This window comes from Salvia splendens, chromosome 4, assembly GCF_004379255.2.
Source record: "Salvia splendens isolate huo1 chromosome 4, SspV2, whole genome shotgun sequence".
Classification (NCBI taxonomy): Eukaryota; Viridiplantae; Streptophyta; class Magnoliopsida; order Lamiales; family Lamiaceae; genus Salvia; species Salvia splendens.
Window position 1 is genome coordinate 11660202 of NC_056035.1, and position 20975 is coordinate 11681176.

At 35.5% G+C, this 20975-nt stretch overlaps 2 protein-coding genes across 2 annotated transcripts; both read left to right on the plus strand.

Annotated features, from left to right (window-relative positions):
• Window positions 1–1659: 1659 nt before the first annotated feature.
• LOC121798581 (tubby-like F-box protein 3) lies at window positions 1660–5436 on the plus strand. Its single transcript, XM_042197656.1, has 5 exons — window positions 1660–2709; window positions 3577–3664; window positions 3826–3955; window positions 4034–4213; window positions 4720–5436. The coding sequence occupies exons 1-5, from the start codon at window positions 2368–2370 to the stop codon at window positions 5195–5197; spliced, it is 1218 nt and encodes a 405-aa protein (XP_042053590.1). The 5' UTR covers window positions 1660–2367; the 3' UTR covers window positions 5198–5436.
• A 10170-nt stretch (window positions 5437–15606) lies between these two features.
• Window positions 15607–19428, plus strand: LOC121798582 (protein TRANSPORT INHIBITOR RESPONSE 1-like). The gene is made up of 3 exons (XM_042197657.1): window positions 15607–16141; window positions 17410–17902; window positions 18209–19428. Exons 1-3 carry the CDS (start codon window positions 15687–15689, stop codon window positions 19028–19030), a joined length of 1770 nt encoding a protein of 589 aa, XP_042053591.1. The 5' UTR covers window positions 15607–15686; the 3' UTR covers window positions 19031–19428.
• Window positions 19429–20975: the final 1547 nt, after the last annotated feature.

Below are 20975 nucleotides of genomic sequence, written 5' to 3' on the forward strand. Positions count from 1 at the left end.
GTTTCTTCTCCGATCAAACACACATATTCTCGCAAATACATCTCAATCTTAACACTTCTTGTTGGGATCAAAGCATGAGTTTATTTAAATTATTCAAAGGTTTTAGAAATGCCACCGTTGAGTTATCGTGTGTGTATTATTGCACATTCGTTCGTGTTTTAGAACATTGCATGTATATATCACTTGGTTTTAAAACTGCAATGAAAAATTTCGCAAATAATCCTGAATTAATGTGTGTTTTATATTTTATGGTTGAAAAATGACTTAAGTATTTCAATGAGATCCCAACGGTTTTTTTGTTTGCAAAAGTTTTGGATCCAAAATGGAGACTAGTTGGTACTTTAAAAATTTTAGAATTTTATTACAACAATTTGGCTTCTATTGATATTGAACCACTCCGAGCTTTGCAATCGAATGGCGAGGACGACGACAACTACATAAACCTAGCCCAAACATTCCAAATAAACCTCCCCCACCTCCCAACCCTGCAAAGAAGTTTTGAGTTCGACTTGAGGGCTCTCTTTCACGATTACGAAGCCAAGTACAACAGTACCCACCAAGTGAGACCTAGACCCCCCCGTCCAACACATAACTTTGGCTTCTTCTAAGTTGATGACCCCGACGCCCAATCCCAATTGGCGGGACCTATACGGCTACAGCAGCGGAGGAAGGACGACAAATTCAGCAAGTGAGTTAGATTTATATTTTGACTCACACTTTTCCTTCAATGATGAAGAAGGAGGTCCCGTTCCCTAACAAATCGACATCCTAGATTGGTGGGGATCACACGAGAAAGATTTTCCCATCCTTGCATCAATGGCCAAGGGGATCTTTTCGGTTCCGGCTTCCACTGTCGCCGTCGAGTCCGCCTTTAGTGTTGGAGGCAACGTCTTGGACGACAGAAGAAGTAGACTCGCCGGGTAAAACATGGAAGCCACCATGTTACTTGATGATTGGTGCTCCGCCGAAATTAGAGACCAAGAACCGGATTGGGACAACCAAGTAGTACAACCCGACCAAGACTACTTCCCCGACGAAGAAGAGTAGGCCAATTCCTCCGATCAAGCCAAATAGGTAAGCAAGGTAAGAGAACTACGTGGACTTTGATTCAAAAATGCAATTGAACATCGAGGATACGTAGGCATCTCAACTTAAATTTTAAATTTAAGTTGAGCTCAAGTCTTTTTCTTTTATTTCTTTTTTCTCCCATTTGTATCGAATATGTAATTTGTAACTTGTAATCAAAACTTTAAATCTTTTGTAATTTATAATTTTTAAGTTGTAATTTGTAAATTTGAAGTTGTAATTTGTAATTTTAAAGTTGTAATTTGTATCAATAAAATTGCATTTGTACATCGCATTATTCTAATTTTATTTATGCAAGTATATTTACATTTTTTACTTGAATTACTATGTTAACAAAAAAAAATTCCATGAACCGCCGAACCGGCCGAACCGCCCTGGAACCGGCGGTTCCGGCGGTTGAGATGAACCGCCGATTCACGGTTCAGGAACCGGAACCGTCGAACCTAGGACGGACCGGTTTAGGTTCAAGATTTTCTTGAACCGGAACCGGCGGTTCTGAACCGTGAACCGCCGGTTCCCGAACCGTGGTGACGTCTATGTCAGAGTGTAGTCGCCATTAGCATAAGCATAATCATTTTCGTGGAGAAACTCATAGTATCAAAAAGGGCTTCACATTACACACACTCGCACACAGTCACCAACCCTAATCTCTCTGATCTTCACTTCCACTCCAATCTTCTTCACAAACTCTTCATCAAGCTCTAATTAAGCATCAAATAGGTCTCCTGTAACCGTTTCCTTCTTGCGTGAACCCCCCCTTTTGTAATTATTTATCTTGAATTAAGCCATGTAGAAAAAGATTGAGTTTTTGAAGGAATAGTTTCTGTACAGATCTGTGTGGCTCTTGCTCGTTAGAGGATTCCGCGCCTAAATGCTGATATTTTTGTGATTTGGGCTTGTTTTGCTTTACTTTCGTATGTAAATTTTGGATTTTTGTCTTGTGCCGAACCTAATTTTGTCTCGATTTGAAGATCGAGTTTGGTTTATTTTGTGCCGAAATTTCTTGTTAGTTGCCGTTGTTGGAATATTTTTGATTTGTCATAAAGATTGATTTTGTCGGGGTTTTAGTAGAAATACTTTTTTAGCATGTTTTATGGGGCCAGGCATCTTTGTTAACTATAGCATTCCTGGAGTAATTTTGGTGGGTTTTGATGATACTTTTTCATCAAAAGTTGAGAATTTAGGCGTTAGCCTTACAGGGTTATGAGATTTGGTATTATCTGATTGCTGAAGTAGGAGAGAGAATCAGTTTGTTGAGTTGATACATCATTTTTGTCAATTATGTCATTCAAGAGTATACTTCAGGATATGAAGGGTGAATTCGGGAGCATATCTAGGAAAGGGTTTGAAGGGAGGTTTGGGAGGTCTAGGTCTCACCGGGTAGTCGAGGAGTCTACGGTGACTGCTGTGGATGCTCTGAGGCAGAGCTGCTGGGCGAATATGCCACCAGAGCTCTTGAGGGACGTGCTTATGCGTATTGAGGAATCAGATTGTGATTGGCCCTCGAGGCAGAATGTTGTTGCTTGTGCTGGTGTCTGTAGAAGCTGGAGGGATAACATGAAGGAGATTGTCAGAAACTTGGAAGTGTCTGGAAAGATTACCTTTCCTATTTCTGTGAAGCAGGTTTGTGTTTGGATGCTTCTTGTCCTTTTTTCATGTGGTGTGAATTAATGTTTTTGTCTTCCATTCCCATTTATGTGATGTTTACAGCCTGTAAACATTTTAGAGCTCTCTCTTTAGTTCCCTTCAAAGATTAATCTCATAATATTGCTCAAAACCTTTAATTTTTTTTTAATCTTTGGTATAATTTATAAATGCACAATCTTGAATCATGACATACTCTTTGGAGATGCACTAGCCATTCAGTTTAAAAATTAAATGTTCGAGAGGTGAAATACATTCGAAACGAGGAAGGAAGGTCAGTGGATTTGTACAACTTGTTGGGATGTAGGACCACTGTTTAGTCCTCATTCAAAATCATAGTCCATGTCGACTCCCTTGTTTAATTTGGAATGGTGCTAATATTATCATTGCCATATTTGAAATTTGTATGGATGACAAAATGCCCATCAATTATAAAAAGAAAGTCTTACAGAATATAATGTATCCAACCCCCTCTCTATTGCTCTCTGTCTTCCAAATGTTTTATCTAACAAAATTGTTCAATTTAGCCCATTCTGATGGAAAGTGTATGCCATTTTCTTATTTAAAATATTTACAAAATAAAAGGAATCCAGAGTCCAGATGTAGCAGATGGTTGCTAATGTTGAAATCAAAAGATAACTAATCCAGCTGACCTTCTGTAACGAGACTTTGCATATATTTGAATTTTTTAGTATGTAGGCATTATAGCTTTTTGAGAAAATCTGATACTTGATTTTTATCAAAATGTCTCTGTTTTGCCTGTTTTGGTAGCCTGGATCCTTGTTAACCCTGAACTCCTCTCTCAAGTGAGTGCTGAAATATTTTTTTGCTGTTCTTCCCTCGCAGCCTGGTCCAAGAAACACCCTAATTCAGTGTTTCATTAAGCGGAATCGAAGCTCTCAAACATATCTCCTATACCTTAACTATAGTCAAGGTAAACTGCTTAAATTGATTTCCCTGCCCTCTTTTTTCCTTCCCACCATTGTTTATTGAAAATAATACTAACCTACTTCAGTCTAGAGTTATTTGGTGAAATGATTGATTACAAATTTATCTTTAAGTCGTATTTATATTTATGTCTTCATCTTGCTACAGCTTCTAATGATAATGGGAAGTTTCTTCTTGCTGCTCGAAGATGTCGACGGCCAACTTACACTGACTACATAATATCTCTGAATGTTGGAGACATATCTAAGACCAGCAGCAACTACATCGGGAAGTTGAGGTGAATCTTTTGGACTAGGGTATTTTTTATTTCAAAACTTTAAAAGACTAAGCTTTCATCTTGTTCCGGTCATGACAGGTCTAATTTTTTGGGAACCAAGTTCACAGTCTTTGATGCTCAGCCCCCAAATGCTGGAGCTAAAGTTACTAAATCTCGTTCAACGAGGTTAGTAGGAATGAGACAAATTGCTCCTAGGGTCCCTGCTGGCAACTTTCCGGTGGCCCACATTGCTTATGAGTTGAATGTCTTAGGTTCGAGGTGAGAACTAAAACCCCTCAGTTAGAATTGTCATAGTATTAGAGTTATAACTGAAACGATAGTACGCTGGATACCTTTCTTGAATCTCTGGTACCACTATAATTAGGGTTGTCATTTCTTGACTGAGTACAATATAATGGACTAATGCAAAACCTATTGAGTCTGCCAATATCATTGTTCAAACGATTGCGAGTCTGCGACACCAAGTTATCATTTTATTTAGCAATTCTATTGGAACGATATAGATTTCATTTCCTCAAATTTGTATGAATTATTTGTGTGTTTTACATTTATTATGGGCTTTTATAATTCTCTTGTTATATAATACGGTGCCTCAATATGTGTAGTATCTATTATTGTATAAAGTACTATTTAACATAATCTTGTTTCTGGTCTTGTTTGTGCTTGGATAAATTGTGTTGGGTGTTATTGTGCCTGCACAAAACATGCTGTGACTGTAATATAAGGTTCTCTTCTTGCTAATTCACATAAGCTTTATCGTATAGGGGACCAAGGCGGATGCAGTGTGTCATGGATGCTATCCCTTTTGTTGCGATCGAGACAGGAGGTAGTGCTCCAACACAAACGGCATTCATACCAGGAAACTTCGATTCGTTTCCCTCTCTCCCATTTTTTAGGTCAAAATCTATGCGCTCGGATAGCTTCCAATCTGGACCCCTATCAACACCCAAAGACGAAATGCTAGTATTAAAAAACAAGACTCCTAGATGGCACGATCAACTCCAATGCTGGTGCCTCAACTTTAATGGGCGTGTCACTGTCGCCTCAGTGAAGAACTTCCAGCTCGTTGCATCCCTTGAGAATGGAGCTGGAGGGCAAGAGCAGCAGCAGGAGAACGTTGTCCTCCAATTCGGGAAGGTCGGGAAGGACATCTTCACCATGGACTATCAGTACCCGATATCTGCTTTCCAGGCGTTTGCCATATGCCTCAGCAGCTTTGACACCAAGATTGCGTGCGAATGACGAACCAGGTGTGAGTTTCCTAGTCTTTGGACATAACAAAGGGTGTGTGAATCTGACCGCAGTGAAACATATCTGAATTGTTCCTTAATTTAGCAGAAGAAACAGAAAAAAAGAAAAAAAAATGTTTCTTTTTTTGCATGAATTTGAATTTGAGAATCATCAACTTGAATTTATAGGAAATGAGCCGATGTTGTTACTTTGCAGCAACAGCTGATAATTCATATGTTGATATTTGTTTATTTCTTTTTTTATATATATCTGAATTCTTTGGAATAATAGTAGTATAACTGATATGTTAACCTAATTAATAAATATAAAAAAAAATTAAATGCCTTGAATTTGTGAGTAAGCAACAGAATCAAAATTTATTCAACTGATCTCGGTTCATGAGTATGAAACCTGACTAATATTGTTCATGTCAAAATTTGTAGATTCGTAAATCATAAACGATTATTGCGAGTAACTTTAAAAAGAGAAATGTTTTTGGTTAGGGTTAAATGAAATCTGTTGAATTCCCTATGTGGTTAAACTGGAACTGCTGGCTTGGCCCCTTCTATGTTATACTACAGTATAAACTTGTAATGAAGATCATCTGGTACTGGTTGAAGCAAGAATTGAACCAACGGTGCTAGAAGCGGACCATACAATGATTTTTAGGCATGAAGATGGTTTGACATTTGCAAAGTTGGAGGTTGAGGCTCATGGGTTACGCAGCCATGAGCGTCGACCCCAGTCTTGTCGTACATGCTACCACATTATATAGTTCCCCTTTAGGCTCCATAACTAGTGAGAAACAAATCAAGTTAACATGCTTTAATTAAGTTCATGAATACTAGGCGTACTAGTAGATGCATTGTAAGAATAGTACCCCTCACAATACTTTCGGGCTGGGATATGAGAGGCTCGTTAATTGAAATCAATTTTAAATAAGAATAGTCAAAATAAAAATATCTTACGTTTATCAAGAGTCAACCTATTACTATTTATAAAAGGACATGTAATTTAAGTATAGTAATTTTTTAAATTTGCATCAGTCCAAATATCAGAACTAATAAAAATTTTATGATCTAAGCGTGACAAATATTTTGCTAATGGAGTAGCACATGTCTTCACCCTTTCCCCTCACTTTTCAACATGGTAAATTTAGTTGCAATAACTTTTGTGACCCACTTATTGTTTTTGTTTTACCATTTTGTATTACATAAGTGGTCCACCATAATATAATTAAGAGTTGAGCTACAAATTGTCAAATGAATATCAATCATTGAATTTAAGAGTGGATATTGTGGTTGAGGACCACATTCCTAATTGGTGGAAGGGAAATAAAATACTTAGGCCCCCCCTTCTTGATAGCGACCCCCACATTCATTTTCTCACCTATTTCCTTTTATTGCCTCTGTAAAATCTTTTCATTGCAACTCAATTATAGAATAGTTTTGTCACACTTTGTAAAATTTATGACCTTTTTTACTCTATTTGTGTACTGGCTAAGTTTACGAGGAGCGGAAAGATGATTGTTGCTGCTATGTAAAAGTAAACTCTTAGATTCAGAGGATTCGCTAGAGCACATGGTCTAGGAGATCATGAACTCTCAGAATGCAGTCGCTGTCACAACAATCCCGCTTTAAAACCTCAACCCTCTATACTATTGGCTAGTATAGGGAAGTCGGGATCGAATCCACGAGGACGGAAGGGTTTGGAATGCATTAAGAGAATTTTGGAGGGTTTGGCTGTTGCCACGCAACAAGAGGGTTGAGTTTTACTACTAGACCTAGGAAATTAAAACTAATCTATTTTATCTACTGGATCCAGAGAACTGAAAGTGCTTCAAACGTAGTCACATGCATGATTCGAAACTGGAAATTAACTTTGGAACAGTTATCAAACTACTAGGTCAGGTAAAGTAAAGTTTCCTAAAACAGCGAGACAACAGAACATAAGAAAAAGTAACAGAACATATTTCCTTAAATAGCTACTGACAAGAAAGCTGCAACTAACAAACTAAAGCGGATCTGATTCTAACTACCGATTATCTTCATCTTCTTCAGTAAACAAACATGAACTGGAACAGAACAGAGCATAGAAACAGAGCAAACTTCAGATCGGACGTTAAATATGATGATTAAGTAGAAAATTAACAGATCTAATCTACTAGGTTAAGTAAATCAATAGTAACAGAAAATTCCATGCAGATCCAAAAGTACGTACTCAGATTTAAACATTAAAAAGGAAATCTACACTAGATCCATCAGATTCACACCAACAAAACTCAGATCCATAACCTCCAACTCCGATTCAAACCAACAACCAACAAATCCACTCAGATCTCTCCGATCTCAACTTCAAATATCCAACAGTTGCGAAAAGCATCTAGATCAGTAAATAAATAGTAAAGCATCAGAATCAGAGCGGAAATAGAAAATAGAAACTAGATTAAGCATCAAACTGCAAATGTAGCCTCAAAACAGTAGCCGAACTTCCGGCAAGGAAGTCGGCGAAAGTAAGTACGTGCAGAAAATTATAATTGTTTCTTCGCCCTTATCAGGACGGTGTTACGTTTCCAAAGACACTGAAACGACACCACTACCCAGAATTCCCCATATGAAACCAAACGCGTGAGCTAAGTGAGTGAAGATGAAGAGTGAGCCGAAACTAACTAAGGATTTTCCTATCTCCCCCCCCAAAAAACCTCATTACTTTGATATTTTCCTCGTATTTATAGGCACGGCTCCAATCCCTAGGGCAATCGGCCTTTGTGGTTTGACGTTTATGCCCTTGAGGATTCTGCTCATTTTCTTCACTTTTTGCTCCTATTTCCTCTGCCCTGGTAAATAGAACACGTTCCTGGGTCCGGCAGAATATTCACGCACCTGGACTTATAATTACACGTTAGCACCATGGAAAACACAGAATTTAGACATAGAATAGATGCGAGCCTTATCAGTTCATTTCGTTTTTTTTTATATTAATTCTACTATACTAGGCTTGTCGATTCATATCGACGCATTCGGCTGTTGGATTTTAATTTTTAAAAATGTTTTCTTAGTATAATGTTTTATGCTTCATTTGATCAATGAATATAATGGGTCCACTTAATTTATGATAGTCAATCATATTTCAATTGTATGACTGCATTGATTATAGTAAAGTACGATAATTGCAGAAAAATATATGAGCTAAACTCTTGTTTTAGAAATAAAAGTTGGTCAATGCATTATACAGGTATAAATGGAAGTTTCTAAAAAAATACTTGATCACTTATATATTTAAAACTACTATTTTTATGATAATTAAGGTTTGGAATCTTTGGGCCAAAATCGACAAGAAAACGATGAGGAATATGAAACATTGGGGAAAAAGTCGGGAGTTTTTAACTCATTTACTTATTTTTAGACTTATAGTAAAGTTTTTATTAGTTAACAGAAAAAAGCGAATAATGAAACGTAAATAACGTACGATTTGTAGGTCCAAGACAATTAAGCTTGGGGTCTCTGTATTTATTAGGGTGTTTGTTAATTTCCTAACAATAATTATCTACTGTTTTCATTTTAATTTAATTTAAGTTTTTCTCGTAATTTCATATTAGGGTTGCTTGTCTGCTACCTGTGATAAGAGCTCGAATAGATATACATCACGCATTATATTCCTGCTTGCTCCAAAAAAATGGAGTAGTATGAAGCAAGAGTTATGCATGTGCTATTAACTCATTATTGGACTAAACTACCATAATTTCGCCCTTCAAAAATGATCAAACTTACAGTTTGTGGTGAGTAACATTTGTACGAAGTTAAAGAGAAACACTTGTACAATATCAACTTTACTTGGTAAACGAAAAATCAACAAACAATAACAAAATACAAAAACAAGTTAAACATACTTAGCCACCAAACACAAAAAAGCGCGAAGGAAAAGAAATAGCCAACTATATGGTCACCAAAGACCGAAAGAAAACACAACACCCACATTAGGAGACAAAAGAAGCAAGATGAATGTCATATTTGCATTGTTCGACAAGTGTAATATTGGTTCTTTGGTTACTTCATGGCTATCTTCTAACTTTGAGCAACTCGTCAGATAACTCTAACGGTAGAAAGGAAAATATATGGCGCCACTCCTTATCCATGAGCTAAGTCTCCAAAGAATGAGTCTTTTTCAACATCCCGATTTTTTTTTGGGGGGGAAGATATGCTATTTTTATCCACTACATAGGACATAAAATCATAAAGAATATGGACGTTCACAACTTTTTATCGAACATGTAGAAAGATAGACCCTAGCACAAGATCAAGATTTTGGGCTAAGCTGAAGGCAAGATTCCATTGATAACAACAATAATACTAAAGCTACTAAAGAACATATACCTTGAAATTTGTAAATAATGTGATTGAAAATTTCTTGCTCTGCCTTGAAAAATGCACAATGGTCACATGCAATTTCAAGTATAGTCCGAATCTATAAAGTACGTCCTTGATGTTGAGACTGTAATTCTTTCATTACAAAATTGGTTGATATTCTTTTCCATAACACGATTAACTTTGCAAATAGAAACCAAAAGTATAGAAAGTGTTTGATTTATCAATAGTCCAAACTCTCACATCAATCTTGCGATCCACGACTACATATAAACTTTCCAATAATTTCTCCTCCTAAATAAATACTCCTACATTCATGTAAACTTCCAAATCCATCTGTTATCATCCCATTGGCTCACCGCTCATGTTCCTGACAAAGCCATCATAATTTGTAAAAATCATGAAGAGTTTGAGAAACGTGTTTTTAAATATATACTCATAACTCCCAAATCAGTTATCAAGCCAAAATCTAATAGTAGTACTTAGGGATGTCAATTGAGCTAACCCATCCGGGTTTGAACCAATCCATTCGGGTTTTCGGGCTATATGAGTGCGGTTTATTCAGGTTGTGAATTTTTGAAGTTATAAATTTTCGACCCTAGCCCTAAATCTTCGGGTTTCGAGCTAACCGGCGGGCTATTCGGGTAAAAAATGATCTTACGTGTTACTTTCTATCCAATCCAATATTCTAATTTATAAAAAAACATATTGTCACAAATAGTAAAGTATTACCAAAGTTATCAAGAGAAAGAAAATAATAACAATTGAAAATTAAAACAAAATACATAAACATATATCACTTAATTAGTAGCACACTTGAATCTGACTACAATTAAATGAAAATCATGTATTTCAATGGAATTGAATGACATTCTTAATTGTATACCCAAAAAATAAATTTTAAGCAGTTAAAAAAAATAGTATAGATAGTAATATGTCAAAAAATAGTACTTCATGTCAACCATATTCCATATAATCCTAACTTTCAATTTGATAGAGTAGACATAATTATCATATATATACTTCATATCAATGTTGCGTTTAATATTGATATTACCATATATACTTCATAAAGATATACAACCCAAAATTTTAATTATATTTTTATTTTAAATGCTCAACCCATGGGCTAACCTGCAACCCACCCGGGCCAACCCGCTGACCCGAACGGGTTAGCCCATGTAGCCCTATTCTACATTTGTGTTCCGACTTTCAGGCCCTAACCCTATGATTTTATCGGGTTATTCGGGTCGGCCCATGGGTTTCGGGCTAAATTGACATCCATAGTAGTACTTACGCTATTTTCATCCTTCATATATTGTAGTCATTTTTAGCTATTTGTTTCATTCAGATAACGAGCAACAAGTACTTTCAAAATAACCAGGTTCTCAAATTAATTTTTAATATCAACACGTTAAATAAATTTACTAAGACTGCATGAACTAGTATTCGAAATATTGTTCTCTGCGGCAACCTCGCAAAAAATTTCGTGCCCAAACAAATTTATGCTCTTAGTCTAACTTTTTCAGAATTCTTATCCACCAAATTTCTAGCAAGTAAGAAGAAAATTGACCCTCCAAATGATCAAAATGTACCAAAAAGGTTTGGTAGACGAAGATTATTTTCGCCTTATTTATTGACTCACTCATTGATGGGGCCATGCCTCATAATTTAACTTCTTTTTCTTTCCCTTTCGATTATTTAATAGTATTGCTTTTAACATCTCTATAGTAAACTTAAACAACGCAGTTTGGTAGGACCAAACATTTTCTCCATACCAAAATCTTGTTACCCTTATTTTTTCTTGTTTTCCTTTCCTTCCGTCCAATATATAACACCCATAATATTTAATAAATAAGTATCATCTCATATGTGGAGTAGTATTTGGTAATCAATCCCCTTCGATCTTTAACTTTCATTTATTCACATGTTTAACATAGTAATTATATTGTAGAACGGCGGAGTCTCATAGGTTAGTGCACTCGTTGAAATTAAGGCCATACATAAGTAAAATATTAGAAAAATAAAGACCCATAATAATGAATTATCAGCATGCCTAATCGTTGGGTTAAGGAGAGTTAGGAGTAGACTTTTTGTTGCAAGTCCAATAATACTAAACTCATAATTAACCACCCTACCCTACTTATCCAGCTGCATGCACAAAATGGAATTAATCATAAAAACTATGAATAGGATTCTAGGTCCTAAATTAATTAATCTCTACTTTTCTGGAAGAAACATGTTTTGTCTCAATGAGTGGGAAATGAAGCTAGTATTTTAGTGGGGTTATTATAAGTTATAACTATCAATTTTTTAAAACTTAACTCAAGTTTATCAGGTCATTGGTTCACGATTCACATCGCTGCTCTTGAATACAAAGAGATGTGTATATGGTCAATTCAGTTTAGAAATAGTTAGACAAATTTTAAAATTAAATTATGGAAAAAAACGTATTGATATGAATTATCACTCCAAACAAGGTTTACAGTTTTAAAAAACTTAAACCAAACGATTTGAACTAGTTGTATTAGTATAATATATTGTTTTGCATTATATATATTGTCTTTAGATCATTATATAATTAAACTGAGGCATCATAAACATTATATATATTTTAGCACAAAACTTTTTATGCAACATATGCAATTGATATTTTGTTAGAATCCTAAAAAATTACATTTAATTTGATATATATAGTATATGAAAAAATAATTTGAACTGGAAGAGTTATGTAAAATTGAACTAGTTTTAAATATATTAAAATTTAACTATTTTTAAATATATTAAAATTTCCAACTTTCATTGAAAGTAATATGCAACATAAAAAATTTGAAATGTTGACAACATTATAACAATAAATCAAATTTATTATGTACATTGCGTCTACGACATTATAACTATGCATCTAGACTACTGTAAATTATTCCATAACTATTAAAAAAAATTAAATCTCTAGATCTTTGATTAAGGTAATAAAAAAACTATACTTGTGATCAGAGAATTTGATTAATGTACTAAGATAACTATAATTAGATCTGTAAATTGTAGTGAGAGATTTCCAATAATGGTGTTAATCAAGTGATTTTCGTACAACTTTCCTTTATTTGTCATATACTTACAACTTTCCTTTATTTGTCATATACTATAGTCTGACACCAATACTTCGTGCTAGAAATTCTAGCACATTCCAAAGATATTGTAAATACTATATACACCTTATGTTAATTAAATAACATACGAAATTAAATCAATGTCGACGGATATTAATTAGTTGTACACCATAATTGTAATAAAAGAACACTAAAAGTTACTCAATGAATCACACTAATTTTAAAGTCCCACATAATAATTTGACAGGACACTTAGTAAATTTTTGTTGCAAACTGAGTTTTCCGGTGTGATCAATAAGTGGTTCGTAGCCCACAAAATTCTTACCTAATCCGAATTCAAAAAACAATTGTCTCTAATCATCTCAATTATTAAGAATTTTGGATTAGTAAAATATATCAGTTGAGTTTCTTGCACTATCTACTTGTAAGTAAAGTTTTTAAGGTTTGAGATGGCCTTATAAATCATTAAAAGTCCAATGTTTATTTAATCACGTTACTAACAATTGTTTGAAAAAAATATAGGACGACAAACAAGTGTACAAGCTACTGTAACATGTAGTCCATGTGCATAAACAACAATGAACCTCCAAGCATGGGCAAATAGTCCATAATAAAATACTGCATAGCATTATACAATAGCATTTAATAATGGCCATTTAAAATAATGCATACAAAAGTCTGTAAATTTTTGCATTTAATTACTAATTTAATATCATTAAAATACTCCAATTATTGATTTCTCATAAACAAGAATGCATTTACTAAGAAATGGAGTAGAATATAGCATTAGTCCGATCTACTCGGGTATTATAAAATAAAACTATTATAGTACATCTTGTTTTGTCAATTCATAATTCAAACGACAATTAATTCTCGTGATAGTTATTTATCATTTTATGTCACGAATGCAATTACGGATGTATCATGAATTAACATATTTTTCACCACAAGTTTCAAGTTTACATATTTTCGATTCAACAAAATGCTCAATTTCAAGTTATATACTGTATTGTTTTCATTCAACAAATTAAATACTCAAATCAACAAAGGGAGGCGCAAAGAGTACACAAACGTTATGGAGTATATTAAGTATCAATGTAGTGATTGCTATTTATTCATATTGCAGATAAAATCTGATAGTATAAAAAATTGACAGCTTGAAACAAATAAATTTTTAAAATTTGGACTTTATTTAATACATACAACAATTTATCATAGGTGAACTTCAGTCTTCATACATCACTAGAGCCTAGAGGGGAAAGAGAAATTCCCGGAGAGCCATGCGTGTGCTTAATAATCATATAGTATAAGATTATTCTTTCTTAATTGTAATATTTTAAAGCTAAATATTCAATTTTACGAGCATTACAACTCATGTGACTGTACTTAGTTCAAATCAAATGAAAAAGTAATCCAATTTGAATGCAAAATTTAACACGTAACATTTTTGTGCACCTAAAGGCTAAGTAAGGTACTTCCTCGTGAAATGTCTGCTTTTGCAACAAATACAAATCCCGATCTATACAAAGTCCGATGTGCACTTTGTTGCACTTGGGAATGGAGTGAGTCTCAGTTAATAACCTCCCGCTTGACCGATAGCAGTTTGCTCTCTAAAGTTTTGGATACTTCAAGTCTGCGCTTTTCTTGACTTCTTTTGTTTTGGTGAGTATGACAATCGTTCAATTTGTGCTTACCATTGAAGTTATGTGATTGGACCTGTGAAGGTGTTTGGTGTTGCCGTTGGCATTGGCATTAATCTCTCTCTTGGCATTATGCCCTTAGCATACCCTAATCATGAGTTTGTTATTTTCATATTGGAGATAATCTAAAATAATTAATTAAGAATTAATATCATCTAAATAGTAATTTGTTGATTTTTAATCAATTCTATAACTTTTGAAAATGGAATTAAAAATTATAATTTTTTTAATTGTCATAAAATGGTTAAATTGAGAATTATAATAATATAGTGATACTACAAAATATAACATTGCTTTTGCAAAAAATAAGTTATTCGAGTTTAATCGTTGATTACTACGTTGTGAATATTTTTGAGCGTGTATATCATCCAAATATTTTCCCCACTAGAGATGATTGAGTGATGACCCATCTCCAAAGACACCTCAAATGCAAAGTAGCTTTCCTTTCAATTAAGGATCACAAATAAACATTCCATTTTATGTACTACTGTATACGCTATAAAAAAAATTGAAGTAATTGATGGTCGATTGCAAATCGTGAAAATGGGACTCGTCACAATTCATGAGGATCCACTACATTTATTATGTCTCTTATCAACCTCATTTTCATTATAGACCATTAATAAAGCAATTATTAGTTTTTGGGGGTTTAACTTTTAAGTGTATTAATATTCTCTTGTAATTTTCAACATTTTGAGCATTGAAAAACAATAATCCTATAATGGCAGTTGCATCTTATACCAATCATGTAACACTACATATACAGAATTAGTAATTCCAAAGTGGGATTGGATGGTTGAGAATCAAATTAATGGGAACTAAAAACAAAATTAAGTTTGGTTGACATAGAGGGCGGATCTACGTGGAGGTGGGTGGGGAGGGCCAATTGCCCTACCTCATATTTTTCACCCCATATATATTTAATATATTTTAAATTGTTTTTTTAATCTCTCACTATATACCTCTTTTTAAATAGGGATATAGATATATTAAAAAATATGGTGGTTATTAATAGTGATTACAGTAGAAAACAAAGATTGTGAAATTAAATTACCTGGTCCTGGGCGCCACGTCACACAGACAAATTTCTACGGTCGCGCTTCGTTTCAAATAGATAACTGGGCCCACTCCGAAATCGGCGGCCACGATCTGCCGTTGCCACGTGTTGCTACCGGGAGCCGTTAATTCAAACCCTAGTTCAGTCATTAGCTCATCAAAGTTAAAAACCCCAAATAACTTATCTTTTCAATCTCAGCTCTCTCTCTCTCTCTCTCTCTCACTGGACATTGCAGGAATCTTTCAGATCCAGAGCTGAAACCGCCAGCTCATGGCGTACTCGTTTCCAGAGGAGGTCCTCGAGCATGTTTTCTCTTTCCTAAGGTCCGACCGTGACCGGAACGCGGTGTCGCTGGTGTGCCGGTCGTGGTACGAGATCGAGCGGTGGTGCCGCCACCGCGTCTTCATCGGGAACTGCTACGCCGTGTCTCCGGAGATAGTGATTCGGCGGTTCCCGGAGGTGCGGGCGGTGGAGATGAAGGGGAAGCCGCATTTCGCGGATTTCAACCTCGTGCCGGAGGGCTGGGGCGGCTACGTGCAGCCGTGGATTAGGGCGATGGCGGCGTCCTACCCCTCGCTCGAGGAGATCAGGCTCAAGCGGATGGTCGTCACCGACGAAAGCCTCGACCTGATCGCCAGATCGTTTAAGCATTTCAAGGTTTTGGTGCTCGCTTCCTGTGAGGGCTTCACTACTGACGGCCTCGCTTCGATTGCTGCTAATTGCAGGTTATTCAATTTGAAACTGGACTTATAATGCCTTTAATTCTTACTACTACAATTTTCTCTCTCTTAAATTTGACTTTACCCTTTTCTAATGGATGAATGAAGGTAAGTTTTTCCCCATGGGGTTCAGTGTTTTTTTTTAATTTTATCTTTTAGATCTTTCATCGGCGTCCAAGCTTGATATCTGGTTAATGTTCTTGTGTCTGTGTGATAAATTGGATTTGATATGGATTTAGTTGAAAGTCCAGCATTTGGATGTATTTAAACTGCGACTGTGAAGGTGTAAAAGCTTACTTTTTGATGCTATAATTCATTTCATTTTTAACTCATTGCTCCATTCTCTTGCCTGTGGTATATTAGATCCCTAAATGGAGTTAGTTAGATTTTCTTCTCACTCGTGAAATACATACTTTCCGTAGCGGTGAATAGTAAGTTTTGGTTGGGGGAATATTATTGTGTCAAACTGATTTCCATTCTTAATTGTAAGTTCAGTGTATTGAATAAACGGGATCCTTGAGTACACAACCGCTTGATTGGCTTGTCTGATTTTCTCATTTGAGGAAGATTCCTTGTCAGTTGTCCATGGAATATTGTGACCTGTATTATTCTTTGGTGGATGTGTGGTTTTTTGGATTATTGAGTAGATTCTAATATTCTACCTTTCCTTCTTTGCGATAATGATTGAATTAGGACACCAATAATATATTTTCTTTATTGTTTGCTCAAAGTATTAGAGTTGCTTTAGTGGAAGGATTATGGGATGCTGTAATTTGTTGTTTCATCTTGTACCGCATAACATACTTTGTGTGGGCACCTGAAAAGATACCTTGGAAATACAGCGAGCGAGAAATGAAGTTCATCCTTTTACTTTCTTTTTCTTTTTTTGGCATAATGACCATTCTGGGACGAGTTGATTTACTGTCGCTAACCCATGATCATGCGCATAACATGGAATTACTTTGCCACTGTGAGGGTTCAATGCTCTTTTAAGATGGCTCTGGATGGAGCATAGATCTCTGCTCTACTGGCTGTCCAAATAAATTAACTGCATTTTTGTGACTTTGAAAAATGTTTACTGGCATGTTTGAATGTTGGTTGTTATGGTATTTTATCTTCAGTAATGACAGTGTTGCTCGGCTAAGATTCTCTGGGACCAACAATAATGTTTCAACTACGAAACTATTGTGCTCTTGTAGCTATTACTTTTTCTAGGTACATTGTTCTTTCATAGCATTCAACTTTCTTGATAATCAGGGTTTGTTTGCATATAGGAACCTTAGAGAGATAGATTTGCGGGAGAGTGAAGTGGAGGACCTAAGTGGGAATTGGCTTAGTGATTTCCCTGACAACTGCACTTCACTGGTGTCACTTAACATGTCTTGTTTAGGCTCAGAGGTTAATTTCCCTGCCTTGGAGCGCCTGGTTGGCCGGTGCCCTAATTTGAGGACTCTTCAGCTAAACCGTGCTGTACCCCTTGAGAAGCTGCCCAACCTGCTTCACCGGGCCCCCCAATTGGTTGAATTTGGAACCGGGGCCTACTCAGCTGAAATCCGACCTGATATATACTCAAACGTGGCAGAAGCATTTTCAGTCTGTAAGCAACTCAGAGGCTTGTCCGGGTTTTGGGATGTTGTTCCAGCTTATCTTCCTGCTATGTATTCAGCCTGTGCCGGAATCACTTCTCTGGATTTGACTTCTGCAGCGATTCAAAGTCCTGATCTTGTAAAAATTATTAGCCTATGTCCGCATGTACAGTGTCTCTGGGTATGCAACTCTTCCTTCTGTATTTAATACTATCTTCAATAGAGTTTCCAATGACTGTAGTAGATACTAGTTATAATTAAATATACTGTGAAGAACCTACCAGCAAAATAAAGGCATTTCTCTGGTTGGAAGACTTGTACGGTTGTACCCCATCTCTGAATGTAAATGCTCCATTGGCTCATGATAACTTATTTATGCCTTCTGAGCCTAAATATTTTATGTTTCTACAGTTTTAATATTCAGTTTGGTTGTGTGTCATTTGTTGCATTAATTCCTTTGGCTAATCAACCATGTTCCTGCAAACAGGTTCTGGATTACATTGAAGATGCTGGTCTGGAAGCCCTGGCTGCATCTTGCAAGGATTTGCAAGAACTTCGGGTGTTCCCTTCTGATCTTGAGGCAGAAGCTAACGTTGCTTTGACAGAACAGGGGCTTGTCTCCGTTTCTGAAGGCTGCCCCAAGCTCCAGTCTGTTCTATACTTTTGTCGTCAAATGTCAAATGCTGCCTTGATTACAATTGCAAGGAACCGGCCAGAGATGGTCCGCTTTCGACTTTGTATCATTGAGCCTCAAGCTCCTGACTACCTGACACTCGAACCACTTGATACTGGTTTTGGAGCCATAGTAGAGAACTGCAAGGAATTACGACGCCTTTCCATGTCCGGCCTCCTTACGGATCGAGTTTTTGAATGTATTGGGAAGCATGCTAAGAAATTGGAGATGCTTTCCATAGCTTTTGCCGGGGATAGTGACATCGGCCTCCATCATGTTTTGTCTGGATGTGATAGCCTGCGGAAACTGGAAATCAGGGACTGTCCATTTGGGGACAAAGCTCTCTTAGCAAATGCTGCAAAGCTAGAGACAATGCGATCCCTTTGGATGTCATCATGCTTGGTGAGCTATGGAGCGTGTAAGCTGCTTGCTCAAAAGATGCCCAGGCTCAATGTTGAAGTTATAGATGAGAGAGGTCACCCTAATTCCCGACCAGAAAATTGCCCTGTTGAGAAACTCTACATCTACCGGACAGTTGCAGGACGGAGAGTCGACATGCCTGATTTCATCTGGACGATGGACAAAAACCCAGGGAGCCCAGAGGTTTTTGTGAGCAATGGTGCTGTTGAGCTATAAACATTCCTTCAGCTGAAGCAGGTATTGCTCCTAATTTACACTTGTTCAAGTTTTTTTATATCAGAAAAAAGGTTTATGTGACCGAACTGCCAGTGGAAGTGGGAATGAGCGGAGACGCCTAAATGGGCATCTCGTCTGCATTGAGTTTTACTTGGCGGAGATATTATTCGCAACCTGTTCCGTTCCCATTTGAGGCCAACTCTCTGTTGTATCTTGTGTTGTGTGAGTTTGTACGAGTAACTCGTGTACTAATGTAGACTTACATAGTCAATCTTTTAGGAGGCTGATTGTTTTCTTTTTTCTTACAGAAACTTCCACTATTGTAATTGTATTATTGATTTTGTTCCATTATTATTAGATGTCTATGCCCAGCAATAAAGCGTTTAAATTTCATTTCAGATTCCGATTTGCTGTGTGTTTTGATGTTGAAATGGTTGTTGATAAGTTGGGTATTTTGGGTCTCTATCTTGTTTATAACAATCTCACTATATCTTTGCTTGGTCAATGTTTATCAAGTTTACCTTGAGAGAAAGATAGAGAAAATACACGTGAAGGATTCAGATAGAAAACTAGATTTTAAGAAAGCTTACTGAGTTTAATTAAAGGAATTGTTGAATTTTACCTTCTATTTTTGACAGTGAACCAGAGAGGTTGTGAGGGACAACAGATGCATATGTAGACAGAGTAACGTGATAAACAAAAACAAATACTACTCCACAACTGAAAAAACAAAAGATATAAATAAAGAAAAAGAAATAACGAAAAAGAAAGTACTAACAAAGAAAAGAAAAAGCTTACTCTCCCCAGCACTATCTCTTTAAGTTGTGGCCCTGCAATTTCGGTTGCTCATCTTTTCCAATTTTATTATTTTCATATAACTAAAATATTACAGTTAATTGGGATTCACAATTTTTTGGATTTTATGGTAGCAAATAGCAATTGACTGATAATTTTCTTTTTCGAATACTATAAGAATTGATTGTTGTGCTTTAAGGATATGTGCTTTACGTAAATAAAAAAATAATACTCATCGATACGCGATTAGAGCCTCGATTAAGTTCGGTAAGAATTTTAATAAATATAAAAAAAATTGATGAAGCATGAGTCTCATTTTTATATAGTATTATAGTGAAATTTTAATTAAAAAAACATGATCACATTCTGTTTTTTTTTTTAAATTTGTGCAAATCTATACATATATAAAAAGAGTTTTGGATCGATAAGAGTGGCTCGATCGACACATTTGAATCCTAAACCATAAACACTAAACTTTGAACTCTAAACCATAAATACTAAACCCTGAACCCTATTAGCTTCTAGATTTGAGATCAATTAGCATGGCTCGATACACTTGAACCCTAAACCATTAATCATAAACACTAAACGCTAAACATTGAACCCTGGATCTAAACCGTTACCTTCATCTCAATTATATGGAGATATGTATTAGTATTAATTTTCATAAACTTTCTCACTTCCTCTTCGCCTAATTATCATAAAAACAAAAAAATATTTCCAATTTCTAATTTTATTGAAATATGCATAATAATAATAATTTATTATTGTCTATTATCATAAAAACATTTAAATGTGTTTTGTGATTCAACATTTAAATTCCACAATTAATATTACCCTACCTACATTATAAGAAAAAAAATTGCCATTATAGCTTTGAACGCTAAATAAATATGTATGCATAATATTTATCTTATACTAATAGTATTAAATTTAAGAAATTCATCAGTAATATAACACACAAATATTGTGTATGAGTATTAAACCTAAAATAAAATTAAATTTTGTATATTAATTACAGAAAATTAATTTAAATTTCATAAACTCATATATTCAATTTGTCAGTAGAATTGAAAATATAAACTATAGTTTAATTCATGGATCACTATAATTAATAATGTACACATATTTGTCAGTGCACAAAGTTTAT